Genomic DNA, 23476 nt, shown 5'->3' with positions numbered 1-23476 from the left:
TAGCTCGACATGAAAATGCCCGAAAATTTCACTTTTGGTGGTTCAAGAGAGGCACAAGGATCGCTGGAGCAGTTACATAGAAACAGGATTTTCTGGGTTTAGGCAACCATTGAGCATCCTGGCCATTTTTCTGGTCGCTCATAGGTGGTACAAAGGTCGCAGCCCTGTGTAAAGGGGGCCTAAGCAAATGTTTCTCACCATGGGACCATTTCTTGACTTGCTGAGGTGTTACTCTGGGCTGATCTTTGTAGTTAGATTCCTCTCCTGAAAGGACAAAATTCAAGTTGAACATTGGAAAACAACAGTTTCCCATCTCTCCACCATCAACCACAGATATGGACTACTTAGGTGTTTCAATACATAAGCAGATTATGAGAAATTGTTTAAATGAAATGAATAATTTGTAAGTTTTTCATAGCGCAGGCAGTAACATGACTACATGAGATACAGAGAGAAAACACACCATGCAACTGCATGCTTTTGTATTATTCATCATTCAACAATCTCTGCAACAATTTCAGTGTAATGAGATTCAGATATCAGTGTGACAAAGCCAAATTATCAAATAGTACGCCCATTTTTTTTCCACAATACCAAATTCAGAATACCGCCATACAAAAAAAATAGCACCATTGCTAGAGAGACACCTTGTTCAGCCCATTAAAACCTGAGAACAAGGGCTCTCTTTCTCAAGCTAGGTCGTATTTTGAAGAGGCAAAATTGTGATTTTTGCACAGGTAAACCTCTGGACATGGCACAACAAAATAAAATCTGTTGACAGAGATTACTGAACATAGAGCTTTTCCCTTAATGAGGTATAAGTACAGACAGAGGATATGCAATTTGTATACATGTACATTAGTTTTAACATCTAATCGTGTTGCACAGTCATGTGTCACAACACAGTAGTGAGAAACAAATAGCTATGATTTACATGTACAGCAAGAACTCAATACATGCCATGCCATGGCAATTTCAGCATGATGTCATTTTTGTTCAATTGACATATGGTTGGTTATGGGCAGCTCATGAAGGTGCACAACACAAAGTACAGGGTGAGTAAAAAAAAAAAAACGAAACCCAAATTTCGGGACCATTGTTTTAGTGAAGTTCTGCATGTAGCACTTTCAAAATCTAGGATATAAAAGCCCCATTCATAAGCTTTCTTTTAGTACAAGAATCATTTGCATCACTCATGTACTTTTCAATTTACGGAATTTTAAACACAACCACCATTTTTAAGTTCTGTCCACAGATCACAAAAACAGGTGTGCGTCCTTTCAGCAAAACGAAAACAATTCACACACATCCCTATGTGATTTGTTTTCGTTTTGCTGAAAGAACACTTACCTTTTTGTGATCAATTTGTGATCCCGACATTCAGCTTTCGTTTGTTTTTACTCACCCTGTATAATAACACTTTGCAAGGAATAAACTAAGAACTCGTGTGACTTGACATTTTGTTGTGCAAGTGAATGATTTAGATGAGGCTGATTATGATCTCCACTGCCAATCTATTTTGTACACATAGTATTATACATACACTGTAAGAACACACAGCATTGCAAATTCTTGTATTACTAACTATTGTACCTTAAAATTAAGAGGTAAAAAGTATGTTAAGAGAGTGCTTTGCATGTTACATATTTCAGCTTTGATGAGAAGTTGAATCCTTAAGCTGCATCCAGTCTAAATGATTCATTTTTCTGGCCCAGCATAAAACTTGCTCAAAATTGATGCTTTTCAGTTCAAAACCATTGACAAATAGTTGTGGCATGATAGTTCACCCTTGGGGGGAAAATAGGAAAGTGTCCTGCAGACCCCTAAAAGTGTCATGTCTACAGTACTGAATGCTGAAAATGGAGAAAATAATAGGACATGAAGTAGAAATCAAATGGAAATTCTACTAAACTAGGAAAACTATCATGCCTGATAGTTGTCTTGAAACTAGCTGATGTGTACGTTTTGCAATACATGGAAGTTAAAATGGATCTCGCACAACAAAATCTTTGTCACATCATGGAGCTATAAAACACACTCAGTGGTCACATGCGGCAATTCTGAATGGATTTTTTTCATGGTATTTTTTAGTGTTTTGAAAATGCTGTCTGAATGTGTTAATGAGTCTGTGCATTAATGAACAAGAGACACTGAGAGAGAATAAATATATGGAATTGTGAGGTTTAAAATTGCCATTGGTACATTTTTCCCAAGAAAAGATACTGCCAAAGGTTAGGTAGAGCCAGGGATGTAAGCATACACATGCAAATAACACAGACGGACTACACTTAATGAAAACATATACTGTATAAGTAGGCATAGGAACTAAAAGAGAAAATCATGCATGCATATAATGATAAGCAGCAAGATCAACAATCAAGATTAACATGCAAGAGACAGGTTCATGAGTTTGACAAAAAAAATCACAAAGTAAAATGTATTTACCCTTGTTGACATAGTCTGAAGTATGGATAAACAAACATACAGCCAAGGAATAAACAGCCAAAAACAGCCAGGAATAAAGGGAGATGAAAAAGAGAAGACAAAAAGAAGACAATCATGGATTGATTGAATGTATGGATCATTTATGCTTCTACAGCTATGATAACCACAGTGCTGCATTTCCAAAATCAATTTAGGCAGGTAGCTATTCAGGAGGTGGAACAATTTTAACTTGTTACATATGTACATATTTATACATTGACAGGGAAATGTGGTAAAGCAAATTATATGACAACAGTAGGAGTTTTTCCCACACACGTATACTACTATATTCACAATCACGGCAAAACACAATCCTTCAATCTTCCAAAAATGGAGCACTATGGTACTACCAAAGCCATGCTGATCTAGTCAAAATGGACATTATCATTTCATCCCTGATAAGATGACATTTTGTAACATCTACAAAGTACAATGACACTTGATGTGTTTAGTTATTATTAAATAAGAAGTTGATCCATTATAATCAAGTCATTGTCAAACTGTCAAACATTACCATTCAGTGCTAGGAAAATAAACTTCCTACATAAACAATGGGCATCCAAAAAGCAAGAGCAACCAATCAGGCAGCTGCAAGTGAATGCAACACCAAACCAAACAAACTGAAGTGGCTAGCCATGAAAATGAATGGTCCACATCACTGACTTCTATACTAGCTGGACTGACTGACAATGCACAGTCATCAGAGGCCAATCTAGGTTAACCAAAATGCAGGAAGACAATTGAAACGAAAGGACCGCAGTCATCACTTTCTATTGAGTGCCTGCAATTTTAATAACCGTGGGTAACAAAGCAACTGTCAGCCAAACTCTTCATATCCCCATGGCAGTGATAACACATACAAAAATATACTTTTTTCAAAGTTTGAGCCTGCTGTTGATCATTGCAGCATGCTCACACTCACAAATTCTGAAGGGTTTTTAAAAATACCTGCATGTTCTACTGATCAATAGCCTGCACTTAAGGGGCAGGAAGATGGCAGAAATGCAGCTTTGGTTGCGTCAAAGAAAATAGGTAAATCAGTGAATAGCAGCCAGTCCAACGAGTATAGAAGTCAGTGGTCAAAATAATACCAACAGTGAACTAGACTAGGCCGATGCAAGGCTATCTATTCACAGAGCTGTATAAAATAACAACTGGAGTCCTGTTACTCATCGAATGCACTTCATGCATTTAAGATTAAAGAGAATGTGCATATTCCAAATCAATGTAATCCAAAGAAATATTGGCCCATTTTCCCAGATATTTACATGCATGAACATGTAAACCTACATGTAGAGTGCCAATTTATCAATGATTTTGATGCATTCACACAATATTCATGCACACCTATCAAATCATAGGCAAGAATACGAGGTCTAGGGACTTCACTCCATGCAGCTATTTGTATACTTAGCTCTGTGTCTTCTATGCAACTATTTAAGCAAACATATCCGTGCAAGAAACTAGACTTCCACATATCTTTCTTACAACATGTTGCAATGTTGGTTTTCCTTAAGAGAGGATTCTACTTGACAGTATTGCACACACAGTGAGATGAACATCAAACATGGTTTGGGTAAGATTCTGATTTCTCAGTGAGAGAAACAAATGGTTTTAACTCTAGATAACAATGAGCAAAGCACGGTCTAACATCTAGTTGATACCACCATCTCTTCTCAAAACCCAAGATGAAAATCTGTCATCATGTTGTGAAATCCTCCCTCATATTCAATCAGGGTATGGTTACTACACAACTGATCTGTAATTACACATCTGAACAGGAACTTGCAGAAGTCACATGCTAACACTGTGATCTCTTATATGCATACTCGAAGAAGTGAGTCTGACTAGTACAATATCAATCTTGGTGCCTCTATTATGATGTCCATGAGTTGCTAAGTCCAGTTGGAGTAGATCAAAATTAAATTCTAAATATAAGTGCCACCAAATTGCAAAGTAGTAGTCAAGTAGCATTTGGGCACACTAAATACAATCAAGTTAGGTACATTGTTTAACCAACCTGGCGTGTGGAAGTTGGGGCTTGTTGGTGGCTCAGCAGCATTAGGTAATATTCTTGGGTAGAGTTTATTAGTGTCTATAGCATCTGGTGATAGGTAGCTCTGAGCAAAGTCTGGACTTTGAGGGCTGAGACTATTGGATGAACGTGTTGGGGTGAGGGAAGGTGAATGAAATCGGCTACTGCTTGGGGAGAGAGACCGAGCTCTTGGTGACATCTGGAGAGAAAAGTATAACAGAGAAATAAAAATGCAGTTTGTGTTAACTGTGGGTGCGTTTCAACATTTTTTCATACACAAGTTGGACCTGTGCTTAACCATATTTCCACTAATTTCCGTGGAACACACTGAGAAGTGTGGGTATGGATTTGACACAGGTATTTTAAATGGGGTATATATGTGGCCTTCTCATAGGAGCCAAGGAAGGACACGTCATTTGCATATATACTGGTTATATATATGTGCTTGGATACTGTAGTTTCATTGGTCTAAGGTGGCCACGTGTCTGCACAACACTCCCGACTTGCCTGTACCCAAGGGCAACCCCTTTCTGAAGTTAGAAGCCCACATCACATTTTTCTAACTCAAATTATCATTCCGAAACCATTAACCTTTAACTCACCACTGTGACCTTGACCTTTGAACCCCAAAACAAATCCTAACTTGCCTACTCCCAAGGGCAACCCCTTTCTGAAGTTACAATCCCAAACAACATTTCTAACTCAAGTTATCATCCAGAAACTGATCTGCCCAGATGGACGGACGCCCGGACGTTCTAGCCAGACGGACTTGTGGGGTGATAGCATTGTGTTCCCATTATCCCTTTTTCTAAAGATTCCCTTCTGGGGTGATGTTTTTCCATTGTGTAAAAAGTGGGGTGATGTGTCCTGAAAGGAACATCACCCCACAAGGGTGGTCTGGTCAGAACGGCACGACGCCCGGACGGACGCCGTAGGCGATGACAATACTCCACCAGCCTCTCGGCCGAGGGGTAAAAAGCTGCCTGATGCATGGTGATAATAAGTGTAAAAGATTTTAAGTAGTTGCTTTTTCTTAGTGGAATTTTCCCAACACAATATCACTTTTTATGGATGAGAATTCAATTGATCAAAACATCCTGTGTGAATGAATGCTGGAAGTACAAGTGCGACTGCTGGATGCACAAGTCTGTTGTGCTGTACCTGGGATGTCTATGCCAAACTGTCATTATATAAATAACTATCAAAAGTGCTGCAACATCCCCTTCCAACATCAACACAACACGGTATTCAACATAACCTGACTATGTTTTACACAAGAAATGTTTCTATGAAACTGAACAAGCTTACCAATCTGTTACGATTGTAATCATAAAGCATGGCATTCTCCTTCAACTTCAGCGGCGACAAGTCTAAAATCTGGATACAAATTTGATCAAAGTTGACATTACAAGTAATATAAGTTACAATTACATCAAAATTATATGACTGTTTATACATATGTATGCAAACTAGTAAATTGAATGTATGTCACATTTTACTTCAAATCATGACCCAAAATTCTGTTCATTATAAATAAGTGATATGATATAGGATATAACATGTAAGGGTACACACCGGTAAATCGATCCGCCAAGCTCATGAATAAAAGTTATACCCTCAAAATATTCTATATTAGAGAGTTCTGAGCGCCGTAAAATTGGGGAATTGAAGAGATATGGTAGTGAACCTCTGGCCCGGACTTGGGGCTTCCAATTCTGAGCATTTTGGATGCTATTGGGCTCGAAAGTGGCGCTATTTTGCCATGTTGTGGAGGGATCGTTTTTCAAGATGGCTACTTTTCCGCTTTGGGGAAAATAGGGGTCGTCTTCTTTGCGTGAAAATATCTCGAAAAGTCAATGGTCAACCCACCATAAATTGAAAAGAAATTGAAAGATGACACATTGATCATCATTTTTCTGTGCAGCTTGAATACCTGTGAGAGTTTTGAGTATTTTTAAAAGAATTTTGAAGTACGGGCATTTAGCACTAGTGTCTATGGGAGTTTATTTGCAGGTATGCACCCTATAAAGAATCACAAAGATGGCCGTTTCGCGCATGCGCTGTGCCGCGGCAGTGGTCTTTTCAGTGGGCGGAACCTACGGGGAGGGGGAAAAAGTGTTTTAAAGGTATCAACAAGGGTTTTTTTCCGTAACGGATGCTTCCAAATCATAAGGGAGCAGTAGGCTATCACCCGATTACAACAATTGATAGTTGAAAAGGGGGGGGGGGGCATTTTGAGCTTTAAAGTAGCTGGAACTCAATTTATTGTCGCTGGGGGCGCTCTACAGCTTAGCAGGGGCAAAACAATCACTATTTTCGGGCTTAATATCGACCTCGGATAATATTTTTCTTTCATTTTTTTTTTCAAAATATTGACTTTGGAGATATTCTGCTTGTCCTGAATGTGATTTTGTGTTAAAATTTAAAAGTTGCCTGCTATTATAAAGAATCACAAAGATGGCCGTTTCGCGCATGCGCTGTGCCGCGGCAGTGGTCTTTTCAGTGGGCGGAACCTACGGGGAGGGGGAAAAAGTGTTTTAAAGGTATCAACAAGGGTTTTTTTCCGTAACGGATGCTTCCAAATCATAAGGGAGCAGTAGGCTATCACCCGATTACAACAATTGATAGTTGAAAAGGGGGGGGGGGGCATTTTGAGCTTTAAAGTAGCTGGAACTCAATTTATTGTCGCTGGGGGCGCTCTACAGCTTAGCAGGGGCAAAACAATCACTATTTTCGGGCTTAATATCGACCTCGGATAATATTTTTCTTTCATTTTTTTTTTCAAAATATTGACTTTGGAGATATTCTGCTTGTCCTGAATGTGATTTTGTGTTAAAATTTAAAAGTTGCCTGCTATTATAGGGTACACACCGGTAAATCGATCCGCCAAGCTCATGAATAAAAGTTATACCCTCAAAATATTCTATATTAGAGAGTTCTGAGCGCCGTAAAATTGGGGAATTGAAGAGATATGGTAGTGAACCTCTGGCCCGGACTTGGGGCTTCCAATTCTGAGCATTTTGGATGCTATTGGGCTCGAAAGTGGCGCTATTTTGCCATGTTGTGGAGGGATCGTTTTTCAAGATGGCTACTTTTCCGCTTTGGGGAAAATAGGGGTCGTCTTCTTTGCGTGAAAATATCTCGAAAAGTCAATGGTCAACCCACCATAAATTGAAAAGAAATTGAAAGATGACACATTGATCATCATTTTTCTGTGCAGCTTGAATACCTGTGAGAGTTTTGAGTATTTTTAAAAGAATTTTGAAGTACGGGCATTTAGCACTAGTGTCTATGGGAGTTTATTTGCAGGTATGCACCCGTAAAACAGTTGAATTCATGGACAACTTTATAACCCACAACTTTGAAAACCTTAATACTGGGAAGTATCTACTTGAGACTCCCTAATAAAACATGTTTGGAAGGAGTATTATGGGGACTATATTGATGACTGTACATGATTGTCCTCATTGAGAGACTATTTTGCCTCAGGCAGGAGCACTTGAAGCCATCTATGCATCAGGCTCGCAGTTAATGCTCATCCAATGAAGTTGTTGTCTGGTGGACACTCAAGCCATGTCCACAAGACTCACCAAGATGAGTGTTACTTTTGCCATGAAGTCCACTGCATGAAGGTCACACTAGCACAGGCACACTGTGCATGCACTGTGTGTGATTTCTTCAGCTGGCAATTTAACCCTAACTCCTGGGGCTCTTTTACTAGAAAGTATCATGAATCTGCCAAAATCCACCAATTTTGTCATGCAAAAAATGCTGGTATCCTGAATCCATCAGAATCCCCCAGTGTAGATTCTGGAGGTATCCTGAATCCGCCAGAATCCACCAGCAAAAGTCTTGATGGATTCTGGCGGATTCAGGATACCATGGTGGCATACAAAAAAATACAGCATGTTTTTCCATAGAGTCTTCAAAATCCATCACCTAAATTTCTGGTGGATTTTGACGGATTCAGGATACCATGCTCGCATGAAAATTGTGATGTGTGTTGTTGCATAGGATCCATCAAAATACACCAATGCATGGCGACCTCAGCATGGATCAGTACCGAAGTGAATACGTCTCGCGCACAAAATTTGTGTGAAAGACATTAGCGCATGTTTCAGCCCGTAAACCATAGATATAGAATGAAAAGACTAGATCGGCAGCGCGTCCACACGCGCCCAGTCACTGTGCGATAAATCTCCGCCATTTTGGTTGTCTCTCATAGACGCGCAACAAGTTAACGTAAAGTAATGGAGCTAAATGTATCTTTCCTCCAGCACGTGACCTAGCTCAACAAGCGCGAAGCAAGAAATGCGCACCGAGTATTTACGCAATGCGCACACATAATTATTAGCGATGCACATGGTGTTCTTTGCGCGTAAACGGTGTTACGTTCTTCACGTTTTCGCGCATTATTTGTATCTTTCCTCCAGCACGTGACCCTCCATGCAAGTCCACCCAGTACATGTGTGTACATGTTTGTACAGTATGTGACAGACTTGGCAGGGCTAGTGCCAGCAGTATTTACTTGACCACAAACATTGCAAAAGAGTTAAACTGTTGAGATCCTGAATCCATCAAAGTCCCCCAATAGCTCAAAATGGAGGCATCCTGAATCCATCAAAATCCGCCAGCTCCGCTAGGCTTCGAATCCTGAGTCCATCAAAATCCCCCAGTTTGTTCAATATGGAGGTATTCTGAATCCGCCGAAATCCCCCGAAACAGGGGGGTGGATTTTGATGGATTTAGGTACGTTAGGGTTAATCATGTTTTCACACTCTGTGCTCAATTCTGTGTATTTTTTCATGAAAGCCACCATAGATATTATGTATGCCATTAGATATACATGTATTAATATACTTGTAACAAGGCACCATTCACTGACATACATACAGCGGAATCCGGCAACCAAAATAAGAAGCTGTTACTGCGGTGGTGCAACGCTTGTGCGAATGCTGCACACGTTCTTAAAACCACGGCACGCGCATTTGGGTAACTCTATTGGTAAAAGGAGCCCAAAATGCGTGCGTACAGCATGAGCATGACTTGCGCGATCCTGGTGCCACCTCACAAAATGGCTGTCGCTGGATTAGTCTATAAGCAAAAACATGTTCCTTATAAAAATGATGAACAAGAGAAGAACATCCGATCGTAGGATGTGTGTTTAGGCCCAATGATGCGACAAAAAGTAAAGGCCAAGTTTTGACACCGGTAAGAGTTTACCAATTTGGAGTTTACCACTGTCTCGGTGATTTATTACCAAAAAAATGATTTCAATGTGAACACGGCTCAAGCAACCAGCCCCAGGCAATACTAAATTCGGTTTGCAAATCTGATATACATATAGACTGATCCAAGTTACCTCCATATTGTCTTTTCTTTGTGCATTTCCGCTATTACTGGGATACTCTAAAGCTCACTTTGGTATTACATAAAATGCATTCACCTTTAGTGATATTTTCAGAGCTTCACAGAATATATACTGGGGTATGCTCAGGCAAAGAAGATTCCAGTAGTGCGAACAAAACCATCACCATATAATTACGCAATCATATAATTGTATGTTTCTTCAGATAAATGACATTCATAAATACCTCAGACAGTTGAACCCTTCCTATTGGTCGAGAGCCCGTCACATGGCCGGTTTTAAACAATTGATAACCAGCTGGCTGGTCTTAAACACTTTTCCAGTGTCACATGAAATTTTGACAATGAAATCCGGTGCCAGTACCGTTTAATTGGTTGAACATTCACAATCCTCACGTAGGCATGAGCAATACTACCAGTCAGTATTTCATAGTCCTACAGGTGTAAATTCATATTATAGCTGCACAGCTGCGTTCTGTGCCACATCACGCATAATGACGGCTCGGGTCATTATCAGTATCCCAACTCCAACCGGTCTTAAAACATAGTGTTTAAAACCATCCAAGCACAAATTTAATCCCTTATTATAAAGTTGGGATACATTAGAAAACAATGAACAAACAAATTTCTGAAAACTATTTCTCCAACATACACTTGTGTCAATGGAAAAACAATCAGAGCACTCATATCTATTAACCGGGCCGATGAAACATCTTTTCATTAGCATGTGCATTTTCATCGGTTGCTTTGTGTTACCATCAGCACTCCAGAATACAACCGTTGAGTTTTAAGTAAATACGTTTCTGAGCTAGGAAAGCCAATGCAAAAAATTCCCCTAAGTCCAGGCCCGCCTATACTCCTTATTTATGACTCAAAAGTACACATGTATACCAGAAATACCTGCTACTTTGGAGGTATTGGTGTATTGGTTGTGTTACTATCTGTTTGAAGATCTTTCCTCCCACAATACATTTTATGAAGAGTGCACTTTTAAGTCTATTTCTCCCACATAAGAATGGTGTTGCCCCTTCATGAAATATGTTGATCACCGCATTGCAAATTAAAATAAGTCTTTCTCTCTTTCCAGGCAAACCCATGATCCTGTGAGAAATGAATGACAGCAAATCCAACCCACAGGCTCTAGTGTTACCATTCAACTCTATGCTTACCTTGAGGTGCTTACTACAATCAGGGTGCCATATTTCAGTACCTGTAAATCAACAAAAGTATTTGTAAATGTACATTTATTTAGATATTAATGACTTCTTTCGTTTGTTTAAACAGTTCACGTGTTCATGTTTTTTAAACAAATTGTGAATTATTTCTTTGGTGAGGGGGAATTGAGAAGCATGGATTTCTGTATGAACACAGTGGAGTTTGTGCATGTGATAATATAATTGAATTTGTGATTGGCAATTTCTAGCATTTCATTCGTCAATCAAGCCGACAATACCGATATTAATAAGTAATAAATGAATTGGTTGTTGTCCCTGTAGAGTATAGGTTGGATGGTAAGTCTATTCCCTGTCACAGTCTGATGGCATAGAGCCAGTCATGCAGATTATTACATTACCAGCCATTGTCATCACTTGCATCATGTAGGCTAGACTGAATTAATCAGCTACTCTTTTAGGTCTATAAGTATGCCCTTTTTTATTATGCACTTCAAAATTCCTAAATGTAATGAAAACGGGAACCATATGTTGAAATGAACTATTGTGGCTATGCATTACTATGCCTTTTCTGTTTCAATGAAAATGAGCAACTCAATAAAATGCTTATAGCGGACTTGAGTGGAGTTGTTGGTGGGGTGAAATCAACTGTCAGCAGGTGACTCAGACACCAACTCCAAGTACCAATGGACAATAGCCTTAAAAGTCTGTACTCAAAAGTCATGAAGACTCAACAAGCAGTTTCACCTTATCATGCATCACATAGGATTTGCCTCTCATGTCATGGTGCAGACATTGGTTATGGTATACTTAACCTTTTTTCATCCTTGTTTGGATGCCTGAAATTTGAAATTAAGGCTCTGGCAGATTGAAGAGAGATACGTATGTGTTATATATTGTCCAGCATTATTTGGACACTTCAATGACAACTGGACCTTTTTTTGGTCATTCATACAAATAAGCGATCTAACATAATGTATTGCTTGTGGCCAGACAGCTATTATCACTATACTCCAATCACTGTCCTAAGACATTCGATGTGACTAGCTAATGTACCTTGGATGTACATATCCTCTCCCTCAATGAAGTGGCTTCCACATCGACCACATCTGGCGCAGGTTGGATGGTACCTCTTATCCCCAGCCTGTCATGACAAACAATCACGTCAAATTAAATGATTCATCCATTGTCTTGACTGATAATTTGAATGATTGTGATTATTTTGATTCCTCAAGATGATTGAAAGTAACTGCATGTATGTTTATAACCAGGGCCAGTGATCCAAAACAAATTTAACAAAAGACCTACAACACCGTACATGTGTACCAATACACTGTGGATGTGAACAAACCATGTGCTGCAACAGTGGTCTATCCTGGTGTCATGTGTTAAAGCTGTGTGCTCTATTTTTTAATCAAGCAGGGGTTAAATGTGCTTAACAAATTCATCAAGTCAAGCCACCACACAATCTGTATGTAACTCAAGGCTAAATAAAAAAATAGACAATGTTCTATAGAAATTCTACTTTATAAAATGAGCAACAGGCTTCCTATTTCCGAATTGTGCCAATGCTACTTTGAGATTTCACTTGACTTATCCCTTCTCTGCAACATACTTCAACACAGTCCAGATTCCCTAGTGTATTGAAACCATATCCCTTCCGTGTGGCTAGAATTGCACCGCAACCCACTCATTCAATTTAAAATGCCAAAATATGGCCCCAAGCGGCAGGCTATGATGAGAGATATGAATATCCCAAACAACAAGCGCAGGCAGCCTCATAGGGGACTTCATGACACTGTTATGGTCCTGACTTACCAACCCTCCAGGGCAAATGCCGAGTAATAAATCTTGCCAACACTTTTTATTTCAAACCAGAATAACTGCTGCTTTTTTGAAATCCAATTTTGAAAGAAACTTGGGGAAATACCAGTGTCCAGTAACTACAAAATTGACTTAATATCAACAACATCAAAGAATTTTTTATGCGAGTGAAACATGCACGGTGTATGTATGTGTCAAGCAAAAGGCCATTTAAAAAAAAAACAGTAAAAATGATAGATAAATCACAGAAAAGTTGGCACTTCAATGTTTTCATTTAAAACACTCCAATGCAATCACATTGACTGGGCCAAAATGTTTTTAATAAAGAAAAACAATTCAGAGTTCCAGTGTTGAAAAGGAATTCACAATCATACCAATTGCAAATTATAGGGATCTACATTGGCAGCATATGTACCTTACCTCTAAAACTCTCCCAGTGATAAACTGTTCACAATGGTAACACTGCACTCCATAATTCTGCTGATAGTGCTTTTCACAATAAGGCTTTCCTTCCCTGAAATAAATAGTGAATACTAATGAGCCTTTCTGATACACTGGTATTTCTGTTAATCTCCTTGTTCCCATTGTACCAATATAAGATTGTTTTCTATTGTCACAACAATTCTATTTGCTGCATCTCTTGGGTATGCTACTGCCAAATCCTCATCATGCACATAAATATGAAAATCTTCAGCTATGAATTTGTTATTACTTATTTGAAATGTATATTTACATTTCTCCAAAGCAAAACCAATGTCTGCAGTCTATGCATAACTGGTATGTGCTATCTAGCCAGAAATCACGTCCTAGTCAATGCACCTAGTCAGTTCCCTATGTGGTTTATTTGAAAATCTATCATTCTGTTTTTGATAATCAAGTGTACATGTACTTGTATTAATTTTCACTACTAGTATATTGTTGCCAAAGGAAAAATTGTTTTGCTAGTTTTTCTTCATACTCTTCAAAATCCAATGATTCACCACAATCTAAAACCCATACCGTATAGAATTATAGTATAGAAGGGGAAACATGTCATCATGAATAGCAACCAGTACAATGTCATAAGCTGCCAGTGTGTTTGTCCACATACAGGGTGAGTAAAAAAAAAAAGCAGAACCCAAAAACCCTAAAAAAAAATTATTTCATATTAAAAAACATATGTAACACCAAAAAATAATGACTGACTGGAAAGCCAATTTCATAAGCTTCTTTTAGATGAAAAAACTACTGAAATTGCTCAATCCGTTCATGTAATATCACCATTTAAATGCAATGATCCTAAAACCTGTTTTGTCAAAAAAAAACTATTTATTGTGTATTCTGACTGTTTGGAGCAACAAAGAAAATGACACAGAATACTTGTTTCAACAACTGTCAACAACTGTAGTACACAATGCAAACAATATGACTTATAAAGCCACTTATTTAAAAGACGGGCCTTGAAAGGGACTTTGTTGAATATTTTTAACTTTTAAACTGAGATTTTATCACTGGTGATATTTGAAGACAATTGTGACGACGATTCTTGAAATCGCATTTTTGGACAAGACAGGTTTTAGGGTCATTGTGTTTAAATGGTGGTATTCTTTGAGTAATTTCAGTAATTTTTTCATCTAACAGTAGCTTATAAAATTTGCTTTTCCAGGCATTATTATTTTCGGTGCTAAATATTTTTTTAAATATGAAACACAATTTTGAGGGTTTGGGTTCCGCTTTTTTTTTACTCACCCTGTATTTACATGTAAGAGCCCAGCAGCTGATTTCATGAAACACTACGTTACTTAAGCCATGTCTAGGATTTATACACCAACTTTATTACTCTTCCGCACAAGGTACTTTTGAACAATTTTCACACAAAAAACATGGCATAGCTGACCGACATTTTTAAGCCCTTGACTTATCTCTGCCTGACATTATGAAAACAGTTTTGTTTTTTCAGAATCAGGCAGCAGCACTCTAAAATTCTCTCAACATTAAAAGACTATTTCATTACCATAAAAACCAAAGCTGTAAAATATGTGTATTAACCTGGATAATGTGGGTAATGACTGGCTTTACAATGATGACAGAAAGCCATATTGTTCATTTTTGTCTCAAGAAATCTAAAATGACTGTGTAATTTGCTGTAATTTGCAAATGATTTTGCTGTAATTCACAGATTTACGTTCTGTGTAAATTTATGAAATATTTCATGACTTGTTGCACAACTCAAAGAAAACGATGTGGCATAAGCAAACTTATGTCACTGAGTAACGTTTTGTAAAACTGGCTTGAGGGTTGAAAGAAAGGAAGACCAAATAAAATAGGTCAAAAAGCTTAAGCAACGAGAACCCAAACATGATTCTGAATTATGATCATAAAAAAAAATATTCTGGGCAGACTGACAAACCTTCAATGGCAAAAGAAAAAGTAAGATAAAAGTCCCACCTGAGTGACTTTTCCCAACTTTCACTCAGGAGGTAACACACCGAGTACACAGTGTTTTATACATCGGTGAAGGGCAAAACCTAATATTAATCTGAAAAGATAGCATATACTTACTTGCCCATGTATTCACCAGTGAGAACTTTACTACAAACAGTACACTGGAAGCAGCTTACATGCCAGTGCTTATCCAGCGCAATCAAGGCTTGCCCATTCAGTATCTCCTTACTGCATTGAGCACAACCTGGACAAAAACAGAACATTAAGAATAACCATTTAATGGAGTACTTGCATTGGTTGCAGTTAAGTGTACTAGCTTGTTGCTGGGACACAAATTTGTCGTCATGAATCAATTGCAGCAAGATATTAGCCCAAATGTGATCAATTGGCAACATCTGTGAATTTGCCAGGACATACTGTTGTGATCACTGATGCAACAATTTTGTTGTGAATAAATTGTGTTCAGATATGAAGATCTTCAGGCATGATGTTGATCTACTTCCATCAACCCAGTACCAGCATTATCATTATCTCATGTGAAATTGAAAGAGGGTTGGACGCAATTACATGTACATCAAGAATGAATAATGTCAATGTCAAATACATACTTAAAGTTATTTATAGTGCAAAAATTTTAGTGCTCAGTTGGTACGCACTGATAGTTGAAGTGGGATACCTGTATCACCTTTGCACCAGGTAGGTTTTAACAGTCTAACTATTTGAGGATATTTATAGTGACACACTTTCTAACATATGCAATTGATGGGTACTTACGGATAGTAGCGGTGACTGCCTGCTTAGGCTTAGCATTGGAAGTCTTATTGGATTTGGAGCTCTTTCTGTCTTTGTTTGGCACGACACCATTGGCTGAGGCTTCCAGTGCAGCTGGGGTACATCTTGAGCAGAGCACTTCATTGCCATTATAGGTTACCTTCTCACCAGGTGTTATAGTATGTCTACACACAATTACACAAAATTATCAAGACTTATAATCTGTGATATGGGACCCATACATGTATGTGTACATCACAGAAAGTGTTGCTGGCCATTTGGTTGTACTTGTTCTACATAACCCCCAAGGACCGACACACAAAGGGAGAACAACAGATCCTTTCAGTCCTCAGGAGTTGGGTCTTTTGTTCAAAACCGTCCTCTGTAGTACATGTAGGTTTGTGTGCTTTAATAGTCTATGGGAGTTTAGTAAAACAAGAGTGTGTGTACATGTACATGTATCATCCGTTTGTTTAAATCATACACGTAAATGGTGTTTTCTGGCTTGCCTCCTGTTTCAGAGAAGGTACAGTACACAGCAAGTGAAGCACAGATTATAGTATCATTATTCAAGTGAGTTAAGTTACCTAGATCGGTAAGCATAAGCATTGAGATGTATGTTGTCTACTCTACCTGTACAATATTATCATGGAGCAACTTTGATCAAGAGGTATGAACAACTAGAGTCCTATCAACTGGTCAGAACAGGCATATCAGTCATGTATGCAGGATTTGGGGGAGGGGGTTAATAGGCTTGAGCCATTGGACCAAATGCACTCCCATCATTTGTTTTAACACTGTAAATGTATTTGCAGTTTCAATTTATAAACATATTATTTTTCAATCTATTACTTTCACAATCAGCAAATGTGAAAATAAAAGTAGTCTAATAGATCAACAGAGTTACTTTGACGGAAAAAAAGCTTCACAAACTGTGCTTGTCTAACTCAATTAATGAGTCTTTGTCAAATTGTTTTGTCATAATCAGCTTTAAAATAGTTTGTAGTAATACAGATGTTCTCTTTGAAGCAGTGTGAAATTTTGGAATTGCTTTGATCTTTGTTAATGTCTAACCTTTAAGAATGCACAAAAAGTAGTATTGTTAATATGATTAGAATACGTTAGAAACCAAGTAATGGAGGTGATGAATGAGTCATGATTTGACTCTGTCCATCAGATCTTGTACCGGTACATACGGAGAGTTAGTGCTGTTGTTATGACAACATACAGGTATTTGGAATTAGTATAAACACTTCTAAAACATAGTGATCATCACTACACAATAACAATCAGAATGTTTATGTGAAACATGATCATCGTTTCACACATACATGTATCATTGTTAGCCACTCGAAAGAGCCCTTTTATTTGTGACATCATGCAAGGGTCTTCAGTATTCACTACCATACCAATAAAAACACATTAAACATGAAGCAAATGACAGACCTGTTATGTGAGATAAAGGCATTTCATTAAGTGCACAATATGCATTGTAATGGTACCTGAAGAAAGGAGGGAAACATTTAAACTACCGTTTGTCATATGGATGCCAAGTAGAAATGCCAAACAGAAATACCGGTAAGTGTGTTGCACTGTCAAAAAGAGTGTAAATGATTTTAGTTTAAAACAAGAGGAAGGGAGAAAACAAGGTACAGAAGTCATAAACGTAAATGTGGATGGCTGATCTCAGTCAAATTTCTCCCGAAGGGAAAAAATAAAAATACAAAACTTTTAGTGTTCAAGGACATGGCAGTATGTAGGTATACCTCTCCCTAGTGTTGATGGAATACCGCTTAAGCTAATTCTTTTCTCTACCTTTTGTGCAGCCTTGCATACGTCGTGTGCTTTACTTAACCCAACACCCTATCCACATACATTGTACATGCTCCATTCACATAAGATACGGTACTGTTAGAAATGACTGGAATACAGGAGATGCATGTGACAAGAAAAAAATGCTACCAATTACAGTACTATGTTGTCTGAGTATTTCATCAGGAAAACTATTGGCAATGTGCATCACCAATCACAATGGTGGTGCATACATGTAGACCTGGTGAAATAACAACATGTATACAACATGGTGCTATAATTGTTAGCCATTTCCCATACCCATATCAATCTACTGGTCTGAATTGTTTCCTATTCTGCAGGAAACGTGCATGTTACGTTATTTGGTAAATTTTTTTTTAACAGCCCTTTTATCTATTGCTAAATAAGTTATGACCCAAATAGTCAATTGAACTACCACCAAACAGAAGAATAAATACTTTTCTAAAAAAAAAATTAAAAAAAAAACTCCAACTACATTGAGAAAAGTCTAGGTGAGCTGAAGCACAGCATTACACTGTACATTAAGAATTGTTTGTTTTTTGTTGTTTAATAACAAACCTGTCGAGCGACGTTCTTCGTAGATCTACAACCTACAAGGGTGCAATCCACTGTGATTAGTTAGGATTAAAGATACATGCAAGAAAGCAGCCATACATGTACTGAATATATATATGTAGGTGTAATTGAAGAAATGAGGAGTTGTGCTGCCTGGTCACGCAAGCTATAAAGCCAAGGCAGATGGTGCACACTGCAAAGTGCACGCATCTGGACTGAGCATCAAGGTTATGACTGAGTTCAACATGCATGATGCAAGTGGTGTACAAGTTTCATCTCAATGACCACAAACTTGAAGCACATCAAGAACAAGATGGTTCTCGAACAATGGGTCTCAACTGCTTTCGCGATTATCTTTAAAGAGTGACTAATCAGTATGAAGGTTGCCATGTTGCATCTACGGTATGACCCAAATTTGGTTCCAATTGGACTTCAACTTCTCAAATGAGACCAATTTTACATAATCAGCCTATTTTACAACTTGACCTCAAATAACCTTTGACCTTGTTATGTGACCTTTGAATTCATTATCATATGAAGGTTGCCATGTTGCATCTATGACCCCAAGTGAGGTTCCAATTAGACTTCAACTTTTGAAATGCGACCAATTTTACGAAACTTTAACCAAAATACCACATACAAACATGTACTACATACATACCGGTACATGTACATAAGTATACATACGTACGTACTAGCATGCATGTAGTGATTGCATAGTCTCTTTCCTGAACAAAGTTCAGTCGAGACAAAAATACCATTTCATTGCTGAGGAGTGCACCGGGTACATGAAGCTTGGAATGGGACCATACTGCAATTTGATCAAGCTTAAATAATCGTTTCAACATAGTGATTTTTAAGTTACGGTAGGCTTAACTCAGCAGCAAATAAAGACAATTTCAGAGGAAATGTAACACCCAATTCAGCCATGCTTAACTAACTTATTACAAGGATTTGAATAAGATTGACATTTTGAAACAATTAGGACTTGAGCAACTATAAAGATCACTTGACTACTGCAGTCATTTGAAACAACACTTTTCTTGTCCAAGGAACATCAATGCATGAAGTTTGCCTAATAGTATTTGGTTAGGCACAACTCTCGAACAACAGTCTGAAATGGCTGTATCCTAAATGATTGAAGTTACTGGCAGAAGTTTTGTTAATAGCATTTTCAGAAGGAGAAAAGGTAAGTAAGCTTAGAGTTCAGCAGCCGTGATTGTGTACAAACATTCCTGTAAGTTAATGGTGCATTCCTGTCAGAAACATTCAGCCAATCACAATATGCTGTGCCACTGCTGAGTGGAATGTTGCATTAATGGATGGGGGTTGATCATCGCTGGCAGTGAAGAGTGAGGAGGACTGTACAAACCTACAGAGGTTGCACTGAAGATGACAGTGAAGACAAAAACAGCAGCCTAGTTTCTTGTCAAGTGAAACTTCATCACCGCTATCGAAGGCATGCCTGGAGGAAACAGTCACAACATGAAATACAACCACAAGACAGAGAGAAAGACAACAGAAGGGATAAAAGATACAAATGCTAAATGACATGATGACTTCACATACTTAAAGCTATAGTCCATCATTTGCAGCCATCCGAAAAGTAACTGGCGTAATTACTGTTGAAAAACAAACTTGGTTGAAAGATAGTAAGGGAACTAAACTCCCTGTGAAATTATTCTTTCTGGCAAGCTGTCTTTTTGAAGAAATCAACGAAAGAAGGCATTTCCAATGGTGATTCTTAAGAAGCACTGTAGGAAAATTTAAATTATTAGTTCGTTTTGTTATTCAGCGCAGCGCGCACAAGTATTGGAACGACGCACACGCGCGCGCGGTTGTTATAATTCGTCGGATCAGTGCGCGACGCCGCGTATAGCTGCAATTACAAAACAATTCAAAACATGATTCAGTAACTTTTGATTTGAAATTGAGATCTTAGAATGCTGTTTTTCTCGGAATGTACAGCTGAAGCTTAGCTGAAACTTCATCAGGTTAGTTGCTCAGTATCCTTTATTAGATTTTGAACACTTTTGTTGCTTCAAACGAACAAAATGCACTAATTACAAATGATGGACTATAGCTTTAAGACAGCAGAGGTAAAGAAATCTGGCATTGGAAACTTCTTCCTAACAAACAACACAATAATGTCATATACCTGTACAGTGGAACGCCGCTATATTAAAGAACATCGCGGGATCCACAGAAAATGTTCGCAATAGCGATCGTTCATTATAGCGATCGTTCATTATAACGATATTGAGCTACCAGTACTTAAAATGGCATCTGTCCATTTATAGTGCCCTTTTGTGCCCTATTTGAAGTGTGCCCTCGTTTGACTGGATTTGTGTTGATGTATTTCCCCTTATTTGCCATTTCGATATGCAAAAATGTTTCTTACAGTGTGGCTTTCCCCTTCAGTTCAACATTCAAACATGATGTAACCATGGGTCGTTTGAGTTCGGGAAATAAAAATGGCCCAAATAGCGTTAAATATAACCGGCAGATTTTTGTTAATCTGTTCACTTTTTCAACAACGATGTTCGGTACGTTTTCTACAAAATAACCGAGAGCCAAGGATGATGTTAGATATAGCCGAATGCTCGGCATAGCGGTGTTCGGTATAGAGACATTCCACTGTATGCAGCTATGTGGTTGCGAAGGGTGATTTCTAAAGGTTACTTAACACTTTATTTTGAATGAAACTACATGCACACAGACATGTTCACCCAGGCGGGCAAAATCTTTGGAAATTACTTTCTCCTGTTTGGAAGACCGGATCTTCACTAACTTTCAGGGTTTATTTCCCTTATAATGATCCAAGTATGCGCTAAAAAGCGTTGTGATATTTTCATTACTTACATGTATCATTGAAATTGGAAAAATAGGCCTGGCTACATGCATTTTTTGGAAGTTGTAACACTGGCGTTTGCAATATCTGTCAATCTTTTCAAGCCTCACTTATATTGATAAGGTTCCTATCCATTAGGGTGTGCAGTAAAAATTTGAGTAATAGCCTCCTTCATTAATAAATACCACCCTTTTTGCCGGCTTCCATTGGTCGATACCAAGACCCACACGAAGTCACGCCGAGTGACGCTAATGAATATGCTAATATGTGATTGTCATTGTGTTGCTGGGCCGAAATCAGTCAACCATAGCACCTATGGCGCTATAGGATCTTTGCTGAAGCGCATGCCCGTGTTGGTCGGAAAAAAACATCCTCGTTGAAATTTTCCTTGGAGATAGTTCAAGGTGTAACACTGGCGTTTGCAACAACAGATTAAGCTGAAATTTGGAATACTTAGATGATGTACATTGTAAGTGTTCAACTACTCGTGAAATAACAATTTGTGTAGATTCCTAAAAATTGAAATAAATACATAGATTTGGGGAAGTTTTCAAATGATTTCTTCCAGACTTGAAGGTCAGCTTTACCAGTAACCAGCATTGATGTTTTGGCATCGATGGCGGCGATTTTTTCACTGACATGAAGTTTAGAATTTCTTCTTCCGTTATAATTTAACATTTCAATCATACTGAGCATATTTTCTGAGAAACACAACGTTCAAAAGACTATTTTTTTGGGGTGCATAAATTTCGCTGCTCTGTTATAGCGTCCAAATACGTAATCGGATTAGCTTTGCTTTTCAACGGCAGACGCTTTGCCTTTGCAACCATATGGCTGTATGTATTAACATACATGTAAAGCCATGAGTATTTATGATATAGTTTCTACAGAAATTCTTATACGTTGGATATCATTATTCTGTGAACCACTTCCTAGGTTAGAATCTTTATGAAATTTTGATCCATTGGAAAAAAATACCAACCACTTACACAACTGAAAATGGGGAGGAAAGAGAAAGGGATGTACCAGTATTATTCTTTTCAACCCAATCTGAGTTGCCAATCTGCATGGATAACCTCTGGTTATTTTGGTTCCATGAGTTACCTCTTTGCCATCATTCATGACAAATTGTCGACAGGGTTTCATGGCTTTTCTGTTAAGCAATTTAATCACACTGTGGAAGACACTTTTTTATTTCAACCGTTAAGAATTTGATGGGCCAGTAAGTTTGCAACTGTTTCTTGCTTTTGCATGTAAGTGGGTGTTGGCCACTGCCAGTAACAATCAGTCTTTTGAAAACTGACATGCCAAATTTCAACCATCACTAATCGGTTGATATTTTTCAGTTAGGCAGCTTTTTGCAGTCATTTCACAGCTGACTGGACTGGAATTTTGCATGCTTTGCTGTATAATCAGTGAACCTGATGAGCTATTTATATAAAGAAACACACTGAAAACAGGGTTGTTCAAAATAATATTATTGATACCATGCTCAAAATAATACCACTTTTGATATTACTATGTAAATGGGGTGCAGTTGACCCTAGCACTAATTTACCAATGAACCCAGATGCAAAGTCCAATATCATACTGTTTACATGTACATGTAATGTACCCTGAGTAAGATGGCATCAGCAGAATATGCAGCAACAATGAAACAAAACAAGTGATCGATGATACTGACCATGTGACTAGGGATCCCAGTCATGCTATGGCTAAACAGAAATCTACACATTTGCATGCACAGCTACATGTACGAGTATGTGTATGTTAAAAACAATGTTGAACAGACAGAAAGAACAAGTTGTTGCAATTCACACTCGACATGACGTACACATATAAGTAAGGCTAAGTGGAAATTAATAAACACTTTTGAAAAAATTTATCCTCAATTCCTCATGCGCACTTGACAGGTCTGAATGAAAGTGAACTGACGTGACGTGCAGCTGCTTCTTTCTATCTACATGTACATAATGCATAGTCAGACACCATCCTTAATAGATTATAAAGATATATGATAGATGTGAGAATTAAGTACATCTTTGTGTAATATGCAGAGTAGTTGGACTTTATTTATTTATGACCAAATTAAGCAAGGCATACTTTAGTTTCTCAATGCAAATATAAACTTGAAAAACCATATTCAATGTCCAACCACTG

At 38.1% G+C, this 23476-nt stretch overlaps 1 protein-coding gene across 8 annotated transcripts in view; it reads right to left on the bottom strand.

Annotated features, from left to right (window-relative positions):
* Positions 1-23476, bottom strand: part of LOC119734860 (actin-binding LIM protein 3-like) — a 73137-nt gene that overhangs the window by 20652 nt on the left and 29009 nt on the right. For 6 of the 8 annotated variants that reach the window (XM_038208462.1, XM_038208470.1, XM_038208487.1 and 3 more), the window contains 10 exons: positions 19838-19930; positions 16081-16262; positions 15424-15550; positions 13303-13396; positions 12115-12202; positions 11056-11096; positions 5828-5896; positions 4505-4718; positions 2446-2460; positions 199-264 (listed from right to left, as the gene is read on the bottom strand). In XM_038208462.1, the coding sequence (XP_038064390.1) occupies positions 199-264; positions 2446-2460; positions 4505-4718; positions 5828-5896; positions 11056-11096; positions 12115-12202; positions 13303-13396; positions 15424-15550; positions 16081-16262; positions 19838-19930 (989 nt within the window). The remainder of the gene's footprint in view (positions 1-198; positions 265-2445; positions 2461-4504; positions 4719-5827; positions 5897-11055; positions 11097-12114; positions 12203-13302; positions 13397-15423; positions 15551-16080; positions 16263-19837; positions 19931-23476) is intronic. The other 2 variants (XM_038208479.1, XM_038208514.1) reach the window with 2 other exon arrangements.

This window comes from Patiria miniata, unplaced genomic scaffold, assembly GCF_015706575.1.
Source record: "Patiria miniata isolate m_02_andy unplaced genomic scaffold, ASM1570657v1 HiC_scaffold_10, whole genome shotgun sequence".
NCBI classification, from domain to species: domain Eukaryota; kingdom Metazoa; phylum Echinodermata; class Asteroidea; order Valvatida; family Asterinidae; genus Patiria; species Patiria miniata.
The sequence above is the reverse complement of the archived record's forward strand: the minus strand, read 5'-3'. Positions and strand labels throughout refer to the sequence as shown.